Source organism: Prunus persica, chromosome G1 (genome assembly GCF_000346465.2).
Source record: "Prunus persica cultivar Lovell chromosome G1, Prunus_persica_NCBIv2, whole genome shotgun sequence".
NCBI lineage: Eukaryota > Viridiplantae > Streptophyta > Magnoliopsida > Rosales > Rosaceae > Prunus > Prunus persica.
Window position 1 is genome coordinate 8,590,527 of NC_034009.1, and position 20,383 is coordinate 8,610,909.

The 20,383-nt window shown below is 36.1% G+C and overlaps 4 protein-coding genes across 4 annotated transcripts; 1 reads left to right on the forward strand and 3 right to left on the reverse strand.

Moving 5' to 3' along the window:
* On the reverse strand, window positions 91–2,446 carry LOC18791900 (S-adenosylmethionine synthase 5). The gene is made up of 2 exons (XM_007222952.2): window positions 2,093–2,446; window positions 91–1,660 (listed from the first exon to the last, which is right to left on the reverse strand). Exon 2 carries the CDS (start codon window positions 1,648–1,650, stop codon window positions 469–471), a length of 1,182 nt encoding a protein of 393 aa, XP_007223014.1. The 5' UTR covers window positions 1,651–1,660; window positions 2,093–2,446; the 3' UTR covers window positions 91–468.
* Window positions 7,189–9,004, forward strand: LOC18789476 (autophagy-related protein 8i). The gene is made up of 5 exons (XM_007223431.2): window positions 7,189–7,319; window positions 7,411–7,466; window positions 7,895–7,947; window positions 8,506–8,624; window positions 8,722–9,004. The coding sequence occupies exons 1-5, from the start codon at window positions 7,280–7,282 to the stop codon at window positions 8,808–8,810; spliced, it is 357 nt and encodes a 118-aa protein (XP_007223493.1). The 5' UTR covers window positions 7,189–7,279; the 3' UTR covers window positions 8,811–9,004.
* On the reverse strand, window positions 9,361–11,393 carry LOC18789927 (probable inactive serine/threonine-protein kinase fnkC). The gene is made up of 6 exons (XM_007226271.2): window positions 11,313–11,393; window positions 11,047–11,176; window positions 10,737–10,906; window positions 10,325–10,610; window positions 9,811–9,980; window positions 9,361–9,679 (listed from the first exon to the last, which is right to left on the reverse strand). Exons 1-6 carry the CDS (start codon window positions 11,341–11,343, stop codon window positions 9,522–9,524), a joined length of 945 nt encoding a protein of 314 aa, XP_007226333.1. The 5' UTR covers window positions 11,344–11,393; the 3' UTR covers window positions 9,361–9,521.
* On the reverse strand, window positions 14,745–19,539 carry LOC18793764. Its single transcript, XM_007222910.2, has 12 exons — window positions 19,390–19,539; window positions 19,168–19,297; window positions 18,868–19,037; window positions 18,474–18,759; window positions 18,171–18,337; window positions 17,877–18,030; window positions 16,697–16,758; window positions 16,433–16,562; window positions 16,134–16,303; window positions 15,718–16,006; window positions 15,278–15,453; window positions 14,745–15,166 (listed from the first exon to the last, which is right to left on the reverse strand). Exons 1-12 carry the CDS (start codon window positions 19,421–19,423, stop codon window positions 15,009–15,011), a joined length of 1,926 nt encoding a protein of 641 aa, XP_007222972.2. The 5' UTR covers window positions 19,424–19,539; the 3' UTR covers window positions 14,745–15,008.

Genomic DNA, 20,383 nt, shown 5'->3' on the forward strand with positions numbered 1-20,383 from the left:
GGAGACTTAGGGGGTCACAAATGTTTTTAACACTTGAACAGTAAATCTTGGCAATAGCAGAACCCCAAAAATACCAGCAGAAACAAGTCATAGGAGAAGACAAATTATCAATTGTATTAAATGCCACTTGCCATGTGCACCAACAATGAACAATTTAAACATTGTTGCTGCTTCACCGCAAAAACCATTTGTCTATGAATTCTTATTATCTCAGTGAGCAGCGATGATGGCATTACATTCAACCTCTGTGAACACATATTTCCATATGTTTTGTCACTTCCATTAACCCACATAATAATAAACTAATACATCCTTGAAAGAACTCAAAAAATACAAATCATTAATAAAAATAAAAATAACTAAACAAAAACCCAAATGGCAAATTGCCTGTATAGAGAGCAACAGCAGCACATGCTCAAATTAATTCAATGTTGATGAAGGGCCTTCTTCATTCAGAGAGAGAGAGCTTCAAGCTTGGACCTTGTCCCATTTGAGTGGCTTGACCACCTCCCATGTGAAGTCAGTGTCATCCCTGCCAAAATGCCCATAGGCAGCAGTCTTCAAAAACCTTCCATTGCCACCCCTCTTGAGATCTAGGTTGATGGCAATCATACCAGGCCTGAAATCAAAGCTCTCCTTCACAATCTTGAGAATTTCCTTGTCTGGGATCTTCCCAGTGCCATAAGAATCAACAAAAACAGACAAAGGCTCAGGCACACCAATGGCATATGAAACTTGCACAATGCACCTCCTGGCAAGTCCACTGGCCACAATGCTCTTGGCAGCCTGCCTCACAATGTAGGCCCCACTCCTGTCCACCTTAGTTGGGTCCTTCCCAGAGAAGGCACCACCACCATGAGCTCCCCATCCTCCATAGGTGTCAATGATGATCTTCCTGCCAGTGAGACCAGCATCACCATGAGGCCCTCCGATGACGAATCGGCCAGATGGGTTGAGATGGAAGATGGTCTTCTCATCAAGGTACTTCTCAGGGATCACAGGCTTGATCACATGCTCCTTGAGATCAGCAGCAATCTCATCGTTTGTCACAGTCTCGTCGTGCTGGGTCGAAATTAGGACAGTGTGGACACGAATTGGAACCATGGCACCCTTGTCATTGTAGTACTCAACAGTCACTTGGGTCTTGCCATCAGGCCTCAACCAAGCACAAGTACCATTCTTGCGAGCCTCGGTGAGCTTAGCACCGAGCTTGGTTGCAAGGACATGGCTGAGGGGCATGAGCTCAGGGGTCTCATCAGTGGCATAGCCAAACATGTGGCCTTGGTCACCAGCACCAATCTCCTCAGGCCTTTTGGTCAAATGGCCATGGACACCTTGAGCAATGTCAGGGCTCTGCTGCTCAATGTTCACAAGAACCTTGCAATTGTCAGCATCAAGACCAACATCGTCTGATACAAAGCCAATTGTACGGCATGTGTCACGAACAATCTTCTCATAGTCTACATTGGCCTTGGTGGTGATCTCTCCGAAGACCATGACCATGTTGGTCTTGGTGCAGGTTTCACAGGCCACCTTGCTCTCAGGGTCTTGTGCAAGGCAGGCATCGAGCACTGCGTCTGAGATCTGATCACAGAGCTTGTCTGGGTGACCCTCATTGACTGATTCAGAGGTGAACAAGAAGGTCTCCATTTCTTACAATCTGAAAAAACAGAAGAGAAGCACATGCATAAGGCTTAGTTATCAGTTTTTGTGCAATCAAAATCCAAAATTAAACACATGCATAGCCAAATTCAGATCCAATTCCGTATACGCCAAGAATTACCAAATCAAATGCATGCAATTAAAAGCTATCAGATCTGCAATGTCAGAGCCCATTTCTAAAACCCCAAACAATCCAAAGTTTAAATTTTCGAAAAAAGCCAACTACTTTCTAATGGATCTACTAAAAATAACAAAAACCCAGTTCCAATTTCGGTCGATTTCATCACAAACTCACTCACACAGCACGAAACGACACATGAAATGAAGTCCATAAACACCCACCAACTTAAAATAACAGATCTAAAAGCCAAATTCACACAAAATGAGACGAACCCAGAAAGCAAAAGACAGTTAAGCACCAGAAACACACCTCAAAATCGAGAGAGTGAGGGAGAGGGAGAGAGAGAGAGCTTGAGTAGAGGAAAGATTGGAGCTTTGGGTGTGTTGTCGTCTCCTCCTCAAGCGGTTCGACAAAGTTCGAGTTTGAGGCCCGAATTTATAGGGAAATGTGGGTGGCCTCCTCCAAGCCCCTAGGCTGCAAAAATTGGGTCATATTCATCCTTGATCACGTGGCATGTGAATCTTGGGCCTGAGGTTTAATCTCAGCCGTCGGTGAGAGGGAGTCGGTGGGTGAAAGAATAAAAGGAAGGGATCTACTGCTGGTCTAAGATATGCGGAGGACGCGTTTACCGCGAAAATTACCTGTACACGGTACGCCCACCAACCCCAGCCTGTCTCTTATCAAGTGATTAGTCTACGGTTTTGACTAATCACCCCATTTTGGCTCGCTCTTGGACTATCAGCAACTATCATTAAGTTGGTGTTAATGGTAAATTGGCACCTTGTTTGTCATTATGCACGCTCCGCCCTTGTGTTTTCCCAAAGAACCTTTTTTTTTTTTTTTTTTTTTTTTCTTTTTTGGTCTGATGTTTTTCTTGTTTTCTATACCGCCAACTTTGAACAATATTTATTCACAGTAAATATAAAAGGGAGTTGATTTTCCATTTTTTTTCTCCACTTACATTCTTTTTGGCCTTTTAATATTTTTTTTAATTAATTTTGTTTTTTTTATTCTCTCTTTTTTATTCTATTCTTACCTTATATAAATTTTTTTTTTACTTCACTTTTTACCAATGTCTTTTTCTTGGAGCTTTAGTTTTAGAAATGTAATGCACTAATCGAGTAAGAAATAATTAACACTGTATATTTATCTATGCAAAATTATACGGTGCACTTGCTGCAAAAACTCATGCCCCAGGAATAAACCTTGCAACCATAGTTTCTCTTTTTGAAAATGAAACAAATTTTAATGCAAAAGACAATAAAATACAGAGATGACCAAAGTGGCCGCAAAGAAACAGAAAACAAAGAAAGAGTAACTAAACTAAATAAAATCCTCATATACTCAATACCAGATTAAAATTACAACTTTAGTTTCAGCTACAAAAGAAGATTTAATTTAACCAAACTGTATCATTCCACTAAACTATCACAACATGAGTTGTCAAAAAAAAAAAAAAAAGTTTGTGGCTAAGAAAATTCAACCATACAAGAGCAGACACATTTCCCAAGAGCTAAGAAATTAATGTATGGTAAGTGTAGAATAGGAAAGAAAAAGCACAAAAAAAGAATAAAATTGATTAAAAGGTATTATAAAGCAAAAGGGAGTGTAAATGGAGAAAATGAGAATGGGAAAATCAGCTTCCATAAAAAAAATATTACTCAAGAAGCAAGAAAAGGAAAAAAGAAAAACAAATGTTAACCTTAAAATTAAAGTGGAATCTACCAAAAAAGAGATAAAATTTCAATGATTTTACTAATTAATATGAATAAAGCTTACAAATACAACTCCTATAGAAAGAGAGAAGAAAAAAAACATAATTCCACACTAGTCTTAAAACTTAGCTAATAATAAAATAAATAAATTCTAGCTAAAATCGTATCTGAAAATTCCAATAATAAATCATTCTTCCTCTTTTAAAGCCATAATTGATATTTAATAAAAAATTTCCTCTCTTTGACGCCTTCATGCCAATTTTGAACTGATTGCTTTTCTTTATTTTTCTTCGTAGGAATTTACCAATAATTTGTCCTACATTAAATGATAATGAAAATTTTATTGTAGTAAGTGGGTATCTCATTCGACCAAAACAAAAAAAGTGGGTATCTCATTCGACCAAAAAAAAAAAAGGTATCTCTAGTACTATTATAATAATCTTGCTCATATTGTGTTTATGTAATCCCTTATTAAACCGAGTTAAAACTTGGCATTAAGTTCCATGAAAAAATATTTTAGCAATCCTTGTATACAACAATTGGTCATGTGATTATGATGTGAAGAGTGGCTACGTGAGACTCATTGTATACTCGAGATTTTTGAGAAAAATGTCAACTATGAGAAGCACAATGGGTCCAATACATCATTGACCAATTGGCAACCTACTTGACATTTAGAATTCGCATTCATTGTTTGAGCTCTTAAATAAACGACATCAAAAGAAGAAAGAGTTTCATAAAACGGGAATAATACTATTTTGCTATTCTTAATTAGTGACACTATAACATGTGTGATGAGAGTTTATAAATTTGGCTTAATAAAGATAACTTCACTTGTTATTACATTTCATTCTCACCAAATGGATTTATGAATTTTCTATATTTAATGTGGTGAACTTATTAAGTGAATTTATCTTTTGTAGGAAGTTGGAAATCCAAAAGATGAAAATATATATTTGTCCAAGTTCAAGCCAAGTGTGAAGAGAATTGCTGGTGGATTTTATTGAAGAATTGATTGTGAGATTATTGTGATTATAAAGAGAAGTAAAGAGGGAGAAGAGAAGATAAAACCGTTGAAGCTAAAGAGCCCATTTCATGTCATTCATAGCCATTTAGCGCCCACTACCTCACTGTTATTTCTTTTTCACTAACTCTCCACCATTAACACATGTTTAATCCAATTAATCCCTCACTTAAACCTTTCATTACCCACTTTGAATGTATTAATTTTCCACTCACCTCATTGACTACTATAAATCAACCATTAATTTATTTGGCAAGGACACCACTACGACATATTTCTTTATCCATTCCATTTAAAATGTAGTTATGTTTTTCTTTGTAATGAGTTGTTAGAACTCTAGCCAAGGCTAAAGTGAATGTTCTTTGAGTAAGTCTGTGAATTATTCTTTAATCCAATATACAGTATGAATTGCTAAATCTTTTATTTTTGGTTGCTCAATATTTTCATATCCTTTTATTTTGATTGATGTTAAATGCCACTATCTTTTCATTAATTCAATTATATTTTTCTCATTGTTAAGAATTGACTTAGCATGCTTTTAAATTAAAAGATTAGATATTATGCAATTCCATTTTTTGAACAATCATTAATAAAAGATAACATTGAAAAATTAAATTAGTTTCAATTTCTTTATTCCAGTTAAAGTTGCTCAATGATAATCTTAATCAAGTTATAAGTTGGATTAAAGAGCATGAAACATATTTTGCTTAAAGAATTGAACCTTGATGCCTTAACATTTCCATTATTGATAATTCATTTTAAAACCCAATCTCTACAACACTCAAATCAAATTACTTTTCCATTTTGCTTGTCACTTTTATTTTGGTATTTTTAATTATTTCTTTGTGTGAAGACTTTTGCCTACCTTCTCCTTGAGAATACGATGCTTGGACTTCCAAGATTATTACTACATGTGACTACTTGCACTTGCGTAGACTCAACATTGACCAATATCAAGTGGCAACTTACTTGACATTTAGAATGCGCATTCATTGTTTAAGCTCCTAAATAAATGGCATCAAGAGGAGAAAGACTTCCATAAAACGGGGATAACACTATTTTACTATCCCCAGTCAATAACGCTATAACACGCGTGATAACACTTTCACATAGCATAGCATTATTAGCAAAATAATACCATCTCCGTTGCAACTAAACTTTTGTCGCATCAAGAGAGGAGGAACCTTTTAGGCATTGTTCTTGTTGGTCTCAACAAGAGTGAATTTTTCAACAAGAGGAGAGGAGAGGGAGAGCGCAGAAGATTTCAGTTGAATTTTTTATATCATAGAACCTTGTTTTTATCTTCTTTGTTTTTTTGAATAGTTTGGCAAGAAGTATGTTATTAAAAGATTTTAGTTGAATTGGGTTCTTTCCACTACAAGGCAAAGGCTTGGCTTATGAGTGGGTTGGTGAGTCTACAATTTGGTCTCACATCCTCTTCTATTATTCTCCTTTGATGGTACCATTACCAACCCTACCAACCTCAGTCAAAAATAAATAAATCATTTCCAACATGTTTAATTAAGGATAAAATTACTTTAAAACCATTAATCTTAGCTTAAGCCATCGTCTTAACTGAATCAACTGTTAATCCAAATCGAAGATGCAAAAAGGACCCACAGGTGGCATGATCCAATCGATGTGAAGCGTGGCTTCGCACTACTCTCATGTGATTATAATAAGCAATGTCAATTTCATGGAACATGCTTTTATTAAATTTGAAAATTCAATTCAATCAAGGCCTTTAAAAATCAAAGTCACATGGACGTGTTTAGTGGTGACACCTCAAAACATTTACTCAACAAGGACGTGGTCTGGTGGTAGACCTTATTGTCTTTTTCTATTTCCCTTTTTATTCCATATATAATTGATTGTTAATATCAAATTCACTTTTGTTGTTGGCTATAGTTTTTTAAAGCATAATGTCATCACAAATTTCCATTGCACCGATAGTGACAGTCACTTACGTATGCATATGTAGTTATTTATAGTAAATTTATTTGTGCATTAAAATAAGACCTATATCATCAACAGTTAATAATTATTCATACATGAATATGTGATTATCTTTAACATCGTTCAATCCTGACATCAAACATTAGTTCAATATTTCATGCACTAATTATAGCTCTCTGTTTGGATGAGAGAAAATAACTCTAAATTTAGCTAAAAGTAGGTATTTAAGAGGAGAAGTTGACAATTTCCATAGTGCGATTTACAAAATTCGACATACATAAATTCATACACTGAAATTTTTAATTGACAAAAATTAAAATGATGGAAATATAAATTCCATCATTTTAGAATTCTATGTAATTTTCAATTTTTTCATCCAAATGCAGAGTAGTAATTCAATAATTTATGAGCTAACTACATAAATACTTCTATAGTTTGGAGGGTTTTATATAGTTAATCGATAATCGCTGAAGCTGGTCGATAAAAATCAATCAGTCAATTTATGGCAAGCCCATTAAGAGCCCACAAATTGCAGATCAAAGCCCAAATTGCGAAGCCCAATAAAGAGTCAGCAACGTGTCGGTGGTTGATAAAGGAACGTCAAAGCTTAAAGCAACAGAAAACGACATGTGAGGTGCGTTTGTGAGCAATCTACGTAACACTTGTAGCTATCTCCTCTTCTACACGTCTTTCTCTTCACAACTTTATCTTTATATATAAAAAAGAAAGTCCCCCCATTTTCCATGATTGATTTTCTTTTGGACTTTTTAGCCTCTCGCATACGAAAAAGGGTAAAACTTTATGGGGAAGATCAAGCCTTTCAAGCAGGAGTTCTCATTCGGTTTGATTTTTCCCTCCTTTTTGATTTCAATCATTTACAGAAAGGCGTTTTTCTTGTAATTTTTATGATGGTTTTGATGGTTTTGATTCAGATGAACGACTTGAAGAATCGAAAAGTATCATCGCAAAATACCCAGATCGAATTCCGGTTAGTTTTCATTTATGATTGTTTGTTATTTAGTTTTCTTTGTGAGTTTATTTATTTATTATTTTATATTTATTTAAATAAGAATGGAGTAAAAAATATATATGATTCAGAAATTCCAAGATACTGGGATAAATAATGCACTAGGAAATTGGAAACATGGAGATTTGTTCTTGTTTGTGTGTGTGTGTGTGTTTTTTTTTGGTTGCTTTCGTCTTTGGCAGACCTGAGTTGGTTTTAATGTTTGACCCGATTGAGAGATGATAATGTTTTAGTGGCTGAGAGCATTTTTTTGGGTGTATACTTTGAAATGGCAAATTTGTAATTTGCGTACAATCATAACGCTTAATTTTATCAGAATTGACGCAATTAGGCTTTAATGGAGAAGCTGTCAAAACTGATCAAGGTATTCTTTGTATGTCTTTCGGCAGGTGATCATTGAAAGATATTCCAGGACAGACCTGCCTGAAATGGAAAAGAAAAAGTATGTTCTAGTTGTCACAAATTCACAATTCTCTGCATTTTCGTCAAGGCCAAAGTTTCTTGTGTTAAGAACTAACTTAAATGTCATATTACATGTACATCTGAGGTTCAATTTTTTAGAAACTTTAAGATCCATGCATTATCCATATGTTTATTGGTCAGTAAAGTTTCCGTCTCGAGGTCCTTTGGCATTGGTACTCTCCTGAGTTCTTTAGTGTACTTATAATAATACTAGGATATTTCAGTTTGTATATTAGTACCCTCATCCTAACTATATAGCTCTTTGTTCTAGCGAAACAGAGAGCTTTGCTTCTGTTACTTGCTCTGTGTTCTGATGATCTTTTGGCATGTTTTGCTTGCTTTTCTATGCTTTAATAATATATGTATGCTTGGATGAATTTCCTTTTATTCGCAGTTCGGTATAATCTGAATGTAGCTACTTAGTTCTAGAAGTTCTTAACGCAGATTGAATTGCCTTCCGGAATATTTTAGCCAATTGTTTTTGCGTTCTCACTTTAAGGAGAATAACCTGTATATCGTGTTTTCTTGTTTCGTATAGATTTCTTGTTCCAAGAGACATGTCTGTCGGCCAGTTTATTCATATCTTAAGCAGCAGGCTTCACTTGACTCCTGGGAAAGCTCTTTTTGTGTTTGTGAAGAACACATTACCTCAAACAGGTAAAAGACATATTATTGATTCGGCTACCAGTTTTATTTGGATTCTGCACGACATTGAGAACTTGTTAACACATTTTTCTGTGGATTTCATTTACAGCCAGTCGTATGGATTCCATCTATGAAAGTTTCAAGGAGGATGATGGTTTTCTGTATATGTGTTACAGCAGCGAGAAAACCTTCGGCTGATCCTTCCATCTCCTCCCCTAATAATCTAATCGTTCATATTAGCAACTTGTAAGTATCTGCTGTTAACTTGTTCTCATTGCGAAGGGGCCTGTGAGGCTTGCTTCACTGTATTCTCTCATGTTCATTGTAAATTTGATTTTTTGTGAATTCTGTAAAGTTCGTGACCTTCAATAATTCCATATTTTCATTCCAATGTCGACTTTCTATAATAAATGTCACCATATAAGTGGGTTCAATCCTAACCAAAAAATTATCTAACAAGAAAGAGAACTTGTAGCCATGCTTTGTGCTCTGAGAATGTGCTTGCCTTTCTTTTTATTTTATCGTTTTCTATTTTCAATACATTTCAATACTACCTATTCAGCAGTAGGACGTATGAGTGATTATAGAATATTACGGTAGTACGACCATATTGACAAGATGGATGAGTATCTTTTCTTTGAGATGGTTGAGAACATTACACCACATAATTTCATACGAATAGTGCATCAGAAATTCCATGGAAGCAAAGTTACATGCCGGAAAAAGTTGCATGAAAGGAAAACAAAAAGAAGACAAATGACAAATGATATTATTATTCAGACCACCGAAGGCCAGGAGAAGTGATACAACCATATTATTCATAAATGAACGAATATTTTTTCAACAACATATTTGAGACGAGGTTTTTGATACATACAGCTACATGCAGGCAGTCGCTTACTATTTATTTTACTCTAGCGCACTAGCAGTTCCATGCACAGTGACCTCTGCCTCCACGGTACAACTATCGTTCACCAAGAACCTGTAGCTCGTGTTTTTCAACCATGTGACTGTAATGAATCTCGGCCAGCCCCGCATGGGACTGGAGGCACTGAACCACCAACTAACTGCAAGATGAAATGAAAAAGAAGAAAAATGAATGAGGAGCTAAAGACCAATAATTAAAAAGTGCAAAGAAAAGAAAACCTCCTCACTGTGTAGGGGATGGTGATGGATAGAACTAGGCCAATCTATTTACCTTTATATTCATGGTGATAGGTGCTGGTGGCTTGATTTAGGAGGCGCAGGGTATACTGTGCATATATTTTAGAGGCAGGAGGCAGAGATGTCGGATAAGCTAATGCCAAATAAAGAGAGAGATGGCCACTCGCCGCACCGTCTCTTCCCATGGGATACAGTTTTATCTTCCTGCAACAAGCAACAAGCATTTTTAGATAAGATTACCTGCACTTAAAAACTTCTGCAGCAAGTTTAGTTTCCATCTGCAAACTTTACTGCTTTTTTGGCATATAATTTACTCATCTCCTTTATTTTGTTATTTTGTTATTTGTTTTGGTTGGTAAACTTTCTCTAAAACTTTAACTGATTCTTTACCATCTTCATGTACGTAAAATTTTCACAAGGAGAGAGAGAGAGAGAGAGAGAGAGAGAGAGAGAGAGAGAGAGAGAGAGAGAGAGAGAGAGAGAGAGATAAGGAGGACATAAAAAGCCTGTAAAGAAGGATGTATTAATCAATGAGGAGGCTTATGCACCATTTTTGGTCTCCAGCAATGAATGTTTGTGAGTCATAGCTCTCCGCGTTTAACTTTGAGAAGTTGTCAATTTTCCAAACATGCTTGTACATAATGGCATCCTTGATCATTGATAGACACTCTCCTTTGCATGTGCTTCTTTCTTTACGAACAAAGACCTCCGCTCCAAACACGCAGGTGTCTTCCACGAGAAATCCATTGGAAGCGTCAGTAAAAGCTTTGAGGGAGAGGAATTTATCAAATCCCCAGTCTAACTTCATCCCATGGAAGCGCCTTTCATTTTGTTCTAAGCAATGCATATGACATAAAAAGAAAAGAATCAGAATATGGGGCAGTACTTTGTATACATGAGAAACATTTGCTTATCTGTTCTCTGCTGTATGTTTAAGAATAAAATGAAAAGAAATGGTACCTTGAAGAGCAAAGTACGTGCCAGTATTCTGATCAAACAAAAACAACCTGAAAGCAGCATGCACTTCCCAACAAGTCTGGGGGGCATTTGCTCCAGCCAATACTAAGTTGAGAGAGATGTGCTCTGTCACATTCCTGCTCTTGTTTCCATTTGGATAGAAAACCAGTTTCCTGCAGCAAAACCACAATTGATAGTACTCTAATGCAGCTTGAACATAAGAAGTAAATAATAACAGCGAATGCAAATTCAGGTTATGAGAACAGAGTCACACAAATATAAGAACTTGTTGAAATGAGAGAAAGAATTGTACCATTTGTATCCTCCAGCTTCAAACTCCCCTGATTCATATTTCTCCAGTGAATGTTTGGACAGCAATGAAAGCGACTGTATTTTGATCGTGTAATGAGTTGGTGGCGCGTCAGAAATTGTTCTCAAAATCCCTGCAATTAAAATGTTGGCAACACAAACTAGAAGGTGTGAGGGAGGGATGTATACATTAGGCGTCTGTAACATGCCATGTTTACATTAGCTAGTGCTTTAACAAACACACATATACAGATAGCGACAGAATCTTACCGTCTTGTTCATCGAAGTTAAGACTAGTCATGTTCCTGGCAAAAAACTTGACTGCCGAACTTTGAAGGTGCTGATAATTGATGCAGGTTACAAGATTCAGAATGGGTTTTCAGCTTTTAAAAGGAGAAATAAAAGGTGTTATTCCAAACTTGAAACTTTTTAAGGATAGGACACTTATGCTTTGCTTTTGCAGGATAATAATTTGATGTTTTGTTTTTCAAGGAAATGGTCTCAATGACCTGCTTGTAGGTGTTTTGAATCATGTACCTATTCGAGATCCCACGCAACCACGTTTATTAAGGTTGAGAGAGAGAGAGAGAGAGAGAGAGAGAGAGAGAGAGAGTGTGTGTGTGTGTGTGTGTGTGTGTGTGACTCTCACCTTTTCTTGCCACACCTAGACCATGCACAACATTGCATTGTTAAGTAGCTTTCTGCATGCTGTATGAGGCATGTCTCTTCATCTCTCTGTATTAATTTTTCAATCTCTTCATTGTCCATTTTTATTAAATCAAAGGAAAAAGGTTTTATGAAAAATTGGCGTACTTGACTAAGAGCAAAGAAACTATGCAAACGAATTACCCAATCAATAGCTTGATGTGTTTGTAGATTGTACGAACCAAGAAAGAAAGGGACAGATTTTATATCTTAACGGCACATGTACAATCATAAAGCTTGTCTTATTGGAAGCAAAGCATTGTTGCCAGGGTGAATATCTTTATGTCTTTCTGCAGTGACCAGTGAAAGATACTCCATGACAAGACACTTGAGATTATAAATTTTTTACATCTAATTTCTTGTCAATAACACTTTTAAAATTCATAATTTATCTGTGTGCTGATTGCTCCTTAAAGTTTTCATCTCTAGGTCCTTCCTTCCTGGTTTCTTCAGTGTACTTGTGGTAAATGAGATTTCAGTTTGTTCTAGAAAAACATAGAGCTCTGCTTCAGTTACTTCCTCCATGTTATGATGATGATCCTTTCGCATTGATTGTTTGCCTGCTTTTTGTGCCCTATATAACATAATAGACGCATGCTTGGATGAATTTCCTTTGATTTTTTCAACAAAAACAAAAATTCTGCATGGCATTGAGAACTTGTTAACGCATTTTTCTGTGGATTTCATTTACAGAGAGTCATGGATTCCATTTCCACCTAGGAAAGTTACAAGGAGGACGCTGGTTTTCTGTTTATGTGTTACGACATCGAGAAAACCTTTGGCTTATCTTTCCATCTAATCTGTAAAACTCACAACCTTGATAATGCCATACTATCTTTCCCATGTCCATTTTTTTATCTAACAAGAAAGTAGAAAATTTGCAACCAAACTGTTTCTGCTCTGACAATAAGCTTCCCTTTTTCTTTTTCTTTTCTATTTTCAATATATTTCCGTACGACTCAGCAGAGACTAAAAGTTGTAAGGTTGAAGAAGTTACAGAAACAAAATGAGAAACAAAAAAACAGAGGATTAAGAGCCTTTGACAACAACTAAAAGCATGTAAAGTCCAAAAAATGGAGACATATTTATTCACCACCAAGGTCAGAAGAAGAGATACAACCATATTCATAAGGAAATGAGTATCTTTTCTTTCACACATTTATGTAGAGATACCATTTCTGGTCTCCAGAAATGAAAAGTTGTAGAATTCGGCGTCTAATAACTTTGAGAAGTTGTCAATTTTCCAAACATGCTTGCTTGTACATAACGGCATCTTTTACCATTGCCATTACCATTGATAGACACTCTCCTTTCCCTGTACTTCTCTCTTTACAAAGAAAGACCTCTGCTCCAAACACACAGGTGTCATCTACGAGAAATCCATTGGAAGCTTCAGTGAAAGCTTTATGAGAGATAAACTGATCAAATCCCAATCAAGCCATATAAAAAAATATATCAGAAAATGAGACAATACATTGCAAATATGGGAAACATAAGCTTATCAGTCCTATAAATTAAGGAAAGTAAATGGTTCCTTGAAAAACCAAGTAGTTGCCCTTATTCTGATCAAGTAAAATCCGTTCCAAACTCTTGCTTATCTGCTGTAATTATCTCATGTTTATTCCCAGTAGATCTCTTCTTCTTATCTTGATAGAGTTGTGCATCTATCTGATCTATTTGTTCCCATTATCAATTGTAAACACATTCATATAAGTAAAACATGACAACTCTCTTTGTGATGAGATTAGGGTTAGAGAACGTGTTTGATGAGAACAGGGCCTTAAGCTTATATAGGGCTAGGTCAAGTCGTCTCTCCTCATCATCGATGGCCGACTTGACTAATCTTCCAAGCCCACCAAAATAGTTCACGCAAAAAAGGAAATAAATAGGACCCCTTAATAGGTTTCAAAACCTTTCCTTATTCCAGAAGGTTTTGGGCCTCAAGGTATAACTTAATTTAAATTCTTATCAAAACCTGATATAATTTAGTATCTAGTGCGTCGATCTAAATAGTAAAACATAACATGGCTATCAGCGCTCAAAATTAATTGACTAATTGTCGTGTTTTACTTATATGAACGTGTTTACAATTGATAATAGTAACAAAGAGACCAGAGAATAGAGGCATAACTTTGTCAAGATAAGAAGAAGGGATTTACAAGGAATACATATGAGATACTTAAAGAGATATTTAGTCATATACCCATTCTTAGCACTAAAACTATAAATAAACTCTACAACATTTAATTTCTATAAACAAACCCAAAAAAAAAAAAACCCAAAAAATGACAACTGGCCCTATTGAATTTAATTTTAATTATTGAATTACTTTGATGCCCTATTGATTGTTTTGGGCTTTTTTATGAGGTTTTTGAGTTGAGTTTGTTTTAAGAAATCAATGACAGTTTTGTAATTTAAAAGAAATTAAAAGCCTTTTTGTTATGTTATAAATGGGCTTTATGTGTGTTTCTAAAGTCCATTTCATATATGGTTTTTTTTTTATTTTATAATTTGGGCTCCTATATTGGGTATAATAGTGAATCTCCCATAAAGAGATATTAGAGAAAACGTTGGGCTAATCTTTCCATCTCCTCCCTTAATTATTCATCTCATCGTCCATATCAGTAACTCGTACGTATCTGTTGTTCTCAGTTCATTGTATATATATTTGATTTATTGTAAAGTCCATAACCTTCAATAATGCCACATCATCTTTCCAATGCCGACTTTTATTTTATTTTATTTTATGAATAACAAGAAGAAGTTCAATGTTATCTAAAAAGTTTCAACAAAAAAGAAAATGTTATGTAACAAGAAAGAAGAAAACTTGTAACTTCGCTTTGTGCTCTGAGAATTTGGTTGTCTATATTTCTTTTTCCTTTCCTGTTTTCAATATGTATCCATAATACTCAGTAGTTATGAAATGGATGAAGTTACACTGAAAAAAGAATGAAGAGGAAAACAAAGAAAAGCAGAGGACCAAGAAGCCTTTCAGAATAACTAATAGCATGTGAATGATCACACGTTTGAGAACATTACACCCCATAAATTTCATACAATAGTATAGGGCATTAGAAATTCCATGGAAGCAAAGTTACATGCCGGAAAAATTTGCATGAAAGAAAAGAAAAGGAATGATACCATTATTCGGACCACCTAAGGTCCGAAGAAGCGATACAACCATATTATTCATAAGTGATGAATATATTTGAGGCATGGTTTTTGATACATACAGCTACAGGCAGGAGCTTACTATTTATTTTAGTCTAGCGCACTAGCAGTTCCAAGCACAGTGACCTCTGCCTCTACAATGGTACTATCATTCTCCAAATACCCCAAGCTCTTATCACTGAAAATTCCCAGTGTAATGAATTTCGGCCAGCCCCGCTTTGGACTGGAGGCACTGAACCACCAAGTAGCTGGAAGATGAGATGAAAAAGAAGAAAAAAATTGAATGAAGGGCTAAAGACCAATTATTTAAAACCTCCTCACTGTGTAGGGGATACATAGAATTAGGCCAATCTTTTTACCTTTAGTACCATATTCAAAGTGACGGGAGCTGTACACTGGGTCTACGAGGCGAAGGGTAAACTGTGCATATAATTTAGAGGTTGGAGACAGAGATGTGGGATCAGCCAATGCCAAATCAATAGAAAGATGGCTACCCTTCCCATTGTCTCTTCCCTCGGGATAGAACTCTATCTTCCTGCAACAAGCGTTTTTCGATTAGATAACCTGCACTTGATATCTTCCACAGCAAGTTTAGTTTTTATCTGCAAACTTAACATCTCTTCTTTTGTTTTGTTTTGTTTTTGTTATTAGTAAAATTTCTCTAACAAAAGTGATTGTTTACCATCTTCATGCAAGTAAAATTTGCACAATGAAAGAGAGAGAGAGAGAGTGATAGACCAAGGAGGAAATTAAAAGCCTGTCAAGAAGGATATATTAATCAATAAGGAGACTTTTGCACCATTTCTGGTCTCCAGCGATGAATGTTTCTGAGTCGTAGCTCTCCTCATCTAACTTTGAAAAGTTTTCAATTTTCCAAACATGCTTGTACATAACGGCATCCTTGATCATTGATAGACACTCTCCTTTGCATGTGCTTCTTTCTTTTCGAACAAAGACCTCTGCTCCAAACACACAGGCGTCATCCACAAGAAATCCATTGGAAGCATCAGTGAAATCTTTTTGAGAGAGAAATTGATCAAATCCCCAGTCAAGCTTAATCCCATGGAAGCACCTTTCCTTTTGTTCTTCTAAGCAATTAATGACAAAAAAAAAATTAAAAAAATCAGCATATGAGGCAATGCTTTGAATGTATAAGAATATAATCTTATATGTTCTCTGCTGGTTGTATAGGAATGAAATGAAAAGAAATGGTACCTTCAAGAGCCAAGTACTTGCCATTGTTCTGATCAAGTAAAAACAACCCGAAAGCAGCATACACTTCCCAACAGGTCTGGGGGCCATTTGCTCCAGCCAATACTAAGTAGAGAGAGATGTGCTCTTTCACATTCTTGCTCTTTTTTCCATTTGGATAGAAAGCCAGTTTCCTGTAGCAAAACCACAATTGAGAGTACTGTAATGCAGCTTGGAAATAAGAATAAAATTAAGGCTAATGAGAAAATACAGAGTCTCACAAGTATAAGAGCTTCTTTAGGAAACGAGAGAAAGAATCATACCATTTGTATCCTCCAGCTTCAAAGTCTTCCGATTCATATCTCTCCAGTGAATGTTTGGACATCAATGAAAACGACTGTATTTTGAACGTGTAATGAGTTGGCATTGAATCAGAAAATGTTCTCAAAATCCCTGCAATTCAAATGTTGGCAACACAAGGTATCAGTATCAGTGATGTATGTACATTTGGTGTCCATAACATGCCATGTTTACATTAGCTAATGCTTTCAACGCACACACTCAAACAGATAGCAAGAGCACCTTACCGTATTGGTCATCGAAGTTAAGGTTATTCATGCTCATGGTAGTAAACTTGACGACCGTGGAACTTTGAAGGTGCTGATAATTTGTTACAGATTACAAGAATCAAAATGGGGCTTCAGCTTTTAAAAGGAGAAATAAAAGGTGTTATTCCAAACTTGAAGCTTTTTAAGGATATGACTGTTATTCTTTGCTTCTGCACGATTATCTTCTCTCTCTTTTTCAAGGAAAAGGTCTCCATGACCTGCTTGTAGGTGTTTTCAATCATGTACTTATTGTTTATTAAGGTTGAAGAGAGTATACTCTCACCTTTTCTTGCCACACCTAGACCTGCACATTCTTATTAAACCGAACAACATTGGGTTGTCATTGCATTGTTAAGTAGCCTTCTGCATGCTGTAACGCATGTCCGTTGATCTCTCTGTAGAAACCGAGGAAGAAAGGAGCAGAGTACGGAGATGGCTATGCATCTTCCTTCTTTCAAAGATGACAAATTCTAATTTATGTTGATTAAAAATTCTACTTTCAAAGATGACAAATTCTACAAGGTCAAGGTTTCTTCTGCTAAAAGAACAAACCGAGATTATAATTTTTTGAAAAACAGAGAGCTCTGCTTCTGTTACTTTTTCGGTGTTATATGAGGATCCTTTCGGATTTCAGTACAGCCAGTCATATGGATTCCATGTATGGAAGTCACAAGGAGGATGCTGGTTTTCTGTTTTTGTGTTATGGTAGCGAGAAAACTTGTGGCTAATCTCTCCATCTTCATCTCCTTTCCCTAATTATCTAACTGTAAAATTCATAACCTTTGATAATGCCATACTACCTTTCCCATGTCCATTTTTAACTAATGTACATCCTTCATATTACTGGGACCAATATTATCTAACAAGCCAAGAAGAAAACTTGCAACCATGCTTTTTCTGCTCTGAGAATGTGCTTGCCTTTTTCTTTTTCTTTTCTATTTTCAATACATTTCCATACAACCCAGCAGAGACTATAAAATTTGTAATAATTGAAGAAGTTACATGAAGAAAAAAAAAAAGGAAAACAAGGAAAAGCAGAGGATCAAGAAGCCTTTCACAACAGAAGAGACACAACCATGTCACAAGGAAATGAGTTTTTTTTTTTATTCTTTCAAACATTTGAGAAAATTGAAGAAAATTAAACCCCTTAATTTCATACTACAGGGCATTAGAAATTCCATGGACAGTGACCTCTGCTTCCACGATGCAAGTATCCTTCGACAAAAACCCCATGCCTGCTTGGCTGAGAAATCCTAGCGTTATGAATCTCCACCAACCGCACTCTGGATTTGAGGTGCTGAACCAGAAGTTGACTACAAGCGCCCAGAAGGATTTCCAGTTGAGTATATTGAAAACAAAGTTGAAAAGGTAAAATAAAATGAAACGAAAGAAGCCACATCATAAATAGAGAAGACACCTTATGACTATCTAGCAATAACACTAGGCCAATTACCTTTACCAAACTGATGCCTTGCATTCACTTGGTCCAGGATCCGTAGCGTAAAATCTGCATAGATTTTAGAGCCTGGAGGAAGAGATTTCGGATCAGCCAATGCCAAATAAAGAGAAAGATGAGTACCAATTCCATTGCCTTTTCCCTTGGGATAGAGTTGAATCTTCCTGCAACAATCAGCCCACGAAGAATAAGAATACTTTTAGATTACCTATGATTTAAAGTTTGATCCTCGAGCAATTTTTTTTGTTGGAAAAAAAACTTTAATATGATGATTGATAAGAAAGCTTTATGTAGGGATACCATTTCTGGTCTCCAGAAATGAACGTTTTTGAGTCATAGAATTCCGCATCTAACTTCGAGAAGTTGTCAATTTTCCAAACATGCTTGTACATCACGGCATCTTTTACCATTGATAGACACTCTCCTTTGCATGTACTTCTCTCTTTACGAACAAAGATCTCTGCTCCAAACACACTGGTGTCATCTAAGAGAAATCCATTGGAAGCTTCAGTAAAAGATTTCTGAGAGAGGAACTGATCAAATCCCCAATCGAGCTTCATCCCATGAAAGCGCCTTTCATTTTGTTCTAAGAGAAGTCATATAAAAAAAATAATGTCAGAAAATGAGACAATGCATTGCAGATATGAGAAACATACGCTTATCTGTTCTATGAATTAATGGAAGTAAATGGTACCTTGAAGAACCAAGTAGTTGCCCTTATTCTGATCAAGTAAAAACAACCTGAAAACAGCATACACTTCCCGAGAAATCTGGGTAGCATTTGCACCAGACATTACCAAGTAGAGAGAGATGTGATCTTTCACATTCCTGCCCTTGTTTCCATTTGGATAGAAAACCAGTTTCCTGTAGCAAAACCACAATTGATTTTGTACTAATGCAGCTTGAAAATAAGAAAGTACTGGCAACTAATCCAAATGAAGATTATGAGAAAAGACAGAGATGTTGGAACTTGGTCTAGGAAATGAATTCTAACCATTTGTACCCTCCAGCTTCAAAGTCCCCCGATTCATATTTCTCCAAAGAGTTTTTGGCCAGCAATGAAAGGGACTGTATTTTTACTGTGTAATGAGTCGGTGGGGCATCCGAAAAGCTTCTCAAAATCCCTGCAATTAAATGTTAATTGGCAACACAACAAGAAGAAGAAGGAAATAAGCTCGTACTTAGCTAGTACTTTCAACACACACAGCATCTTTACCATCTTGGGCATCGAAGTTAAGACTGGTCATCATGAAACAAGCTTGACCACCGAACTTAATTTGATGAGAATTTGACACTAGTTACAGAAATGAGAAAGGGTTTATCTGTTTTAGAACCAAAATGGGTTTTCTGTTTTTAAAGGAAAAATTTAAAGGTGTTATTCTAAACTTGAAACTTTTTAAGGATAGAACTGTTATGCTTTGCTTCCTTAGGATTGTCTTTCTTGCAAGGAAAAGGTATCCATGACCTTCTTTTAGGTGCTCTGAAACATTTACTCAAAATGGTACACGTATTATTCACCAAGAAAGCCATAACTCATAAGTAAAACAATTCCATACAATCATTCATTAAGGATTGTGTTTTAACACGGCAAATGGACTGACAATACATTACACCCCCATAGCTTGTATACCACAAGCTTAATTACTATTCTATGCTTTGACAATTCCATGGACGGTAACTTCTGTCTCCAGTATCCTTCACTAAAAGCTCGAAGCCGGCTGACTCGCTGAGAAAGTCCTCTACTGTAATGAATGTTTGCCAACCATTTCATTGACTTGAGGCACTGAACCAGCAATGGCCTGCAAACAGTGAACATGCCTCATTAATTAGATAAACATTTCCTTCAAACTCACTTCCTCCAATTAATGTACCTGCGAACAAGAACCGAGAAAAAACCAAACTGAACAGGCACAGAAATAAACACAAGTTAAGATCAACACACACGCGAGGGTGTTTTGCTTGTGCTCCCTCATTTGCCTTGCCAAGCAAGCCAAGTATTTTCTTTTCTCATCTTTCATTTGCTCCATGACTCCCACTCCCAACCCTGTGCTAGGCAATTCAGCTCCCCAACTCTCTTACTGATTTACCACCAGACCGTAACCTATCCACAACCACCATGAGATACCAAAAAACTAATATAAAAAAAAACAAAAACAAAACAAAAAAACCTGGCAAGATTAACTACTGGCTCCCAATTACTCACAGAGTAT

What these genes read in the sequence shown, in the direction of transcription:
- LOC18791900 (XM_007222952.2), bottom strand. Translation starts at nt 1,650, where the DNA reads ATGGAGACCTTCTTGTTCACCTCTGAATCAGTCAATGAGGGTCACCCA.
- LOC18789476 (XM_007223431.2), top strand. Translation starts at nt 7,280, where the DNA reads ATGGGGAAGATCAAGCCTTTCAAGCAGGAGTTCTCATTCG. An exon ending in AATACCCAGATCGAATTCCG is followed by an intron (nt 7,467 to 7,894) that starts GTTAGTTTTCAT and finishes GTCTTTCGGCAG; the next exon opens with GTGATCATTGAAAGATATTC. An exon ending in GAACACATTACCTCAAACAG is followed by an intron (nt 8,625 to 8,721) that starts GTAAAAGACATA and finishes TTTCATTTACAG; the next exon opens with CCAGTCGTATGGATTCCATC.
- LOC18789927 (XM_007226271.2), bottom strand. Translation starts at nt 11,343, where the DNA reads ATGACTAGTCTTAACTTCGATGAACAAGACG. An exon ending in GAAGCTGGAGGATACAAATG is followed by an intron (nt 10,907 to 11,046) that starts GTACAATTCTTT and finishes GTTTTGCTGCAG; the next exon opens with GAAACTGGTTTTCTATCCAA. An exon ending in CACGTACTTTGCTCTTCAAG is followed by an intron (nt 10,611 to 10,736) that starts GTACCATTTCTT and finishes TGCATTGCTTAG; the next exon opens with AACAAAATGAAAGGCGCTTC.
- LOC18793764 (XM_007222910.2), bottom strand. Translation starts at nt 19,423, where the DNA reads ATGATGACCAGTCTTAACTTCGATGCCCAAGATG. An exon ending in CAACTACTTGGTTCTTCAAG is followed by an intron (nt 18,760 to 18,867) that starts GTACCATTTACT and finishes GACTTCTCTTAG; the next exon opens with AACAAAATGAAAGGCGCTTT. An exon ending in ATCGCTGGAGACCAGAAATG is followed by an intron (nt 15,454 to 15,717) that starts GTGCAAAAGTCT and finishes CGCTTGTTGCAG; the next exon opens with GAAGATAGAGTTCTATCCCG.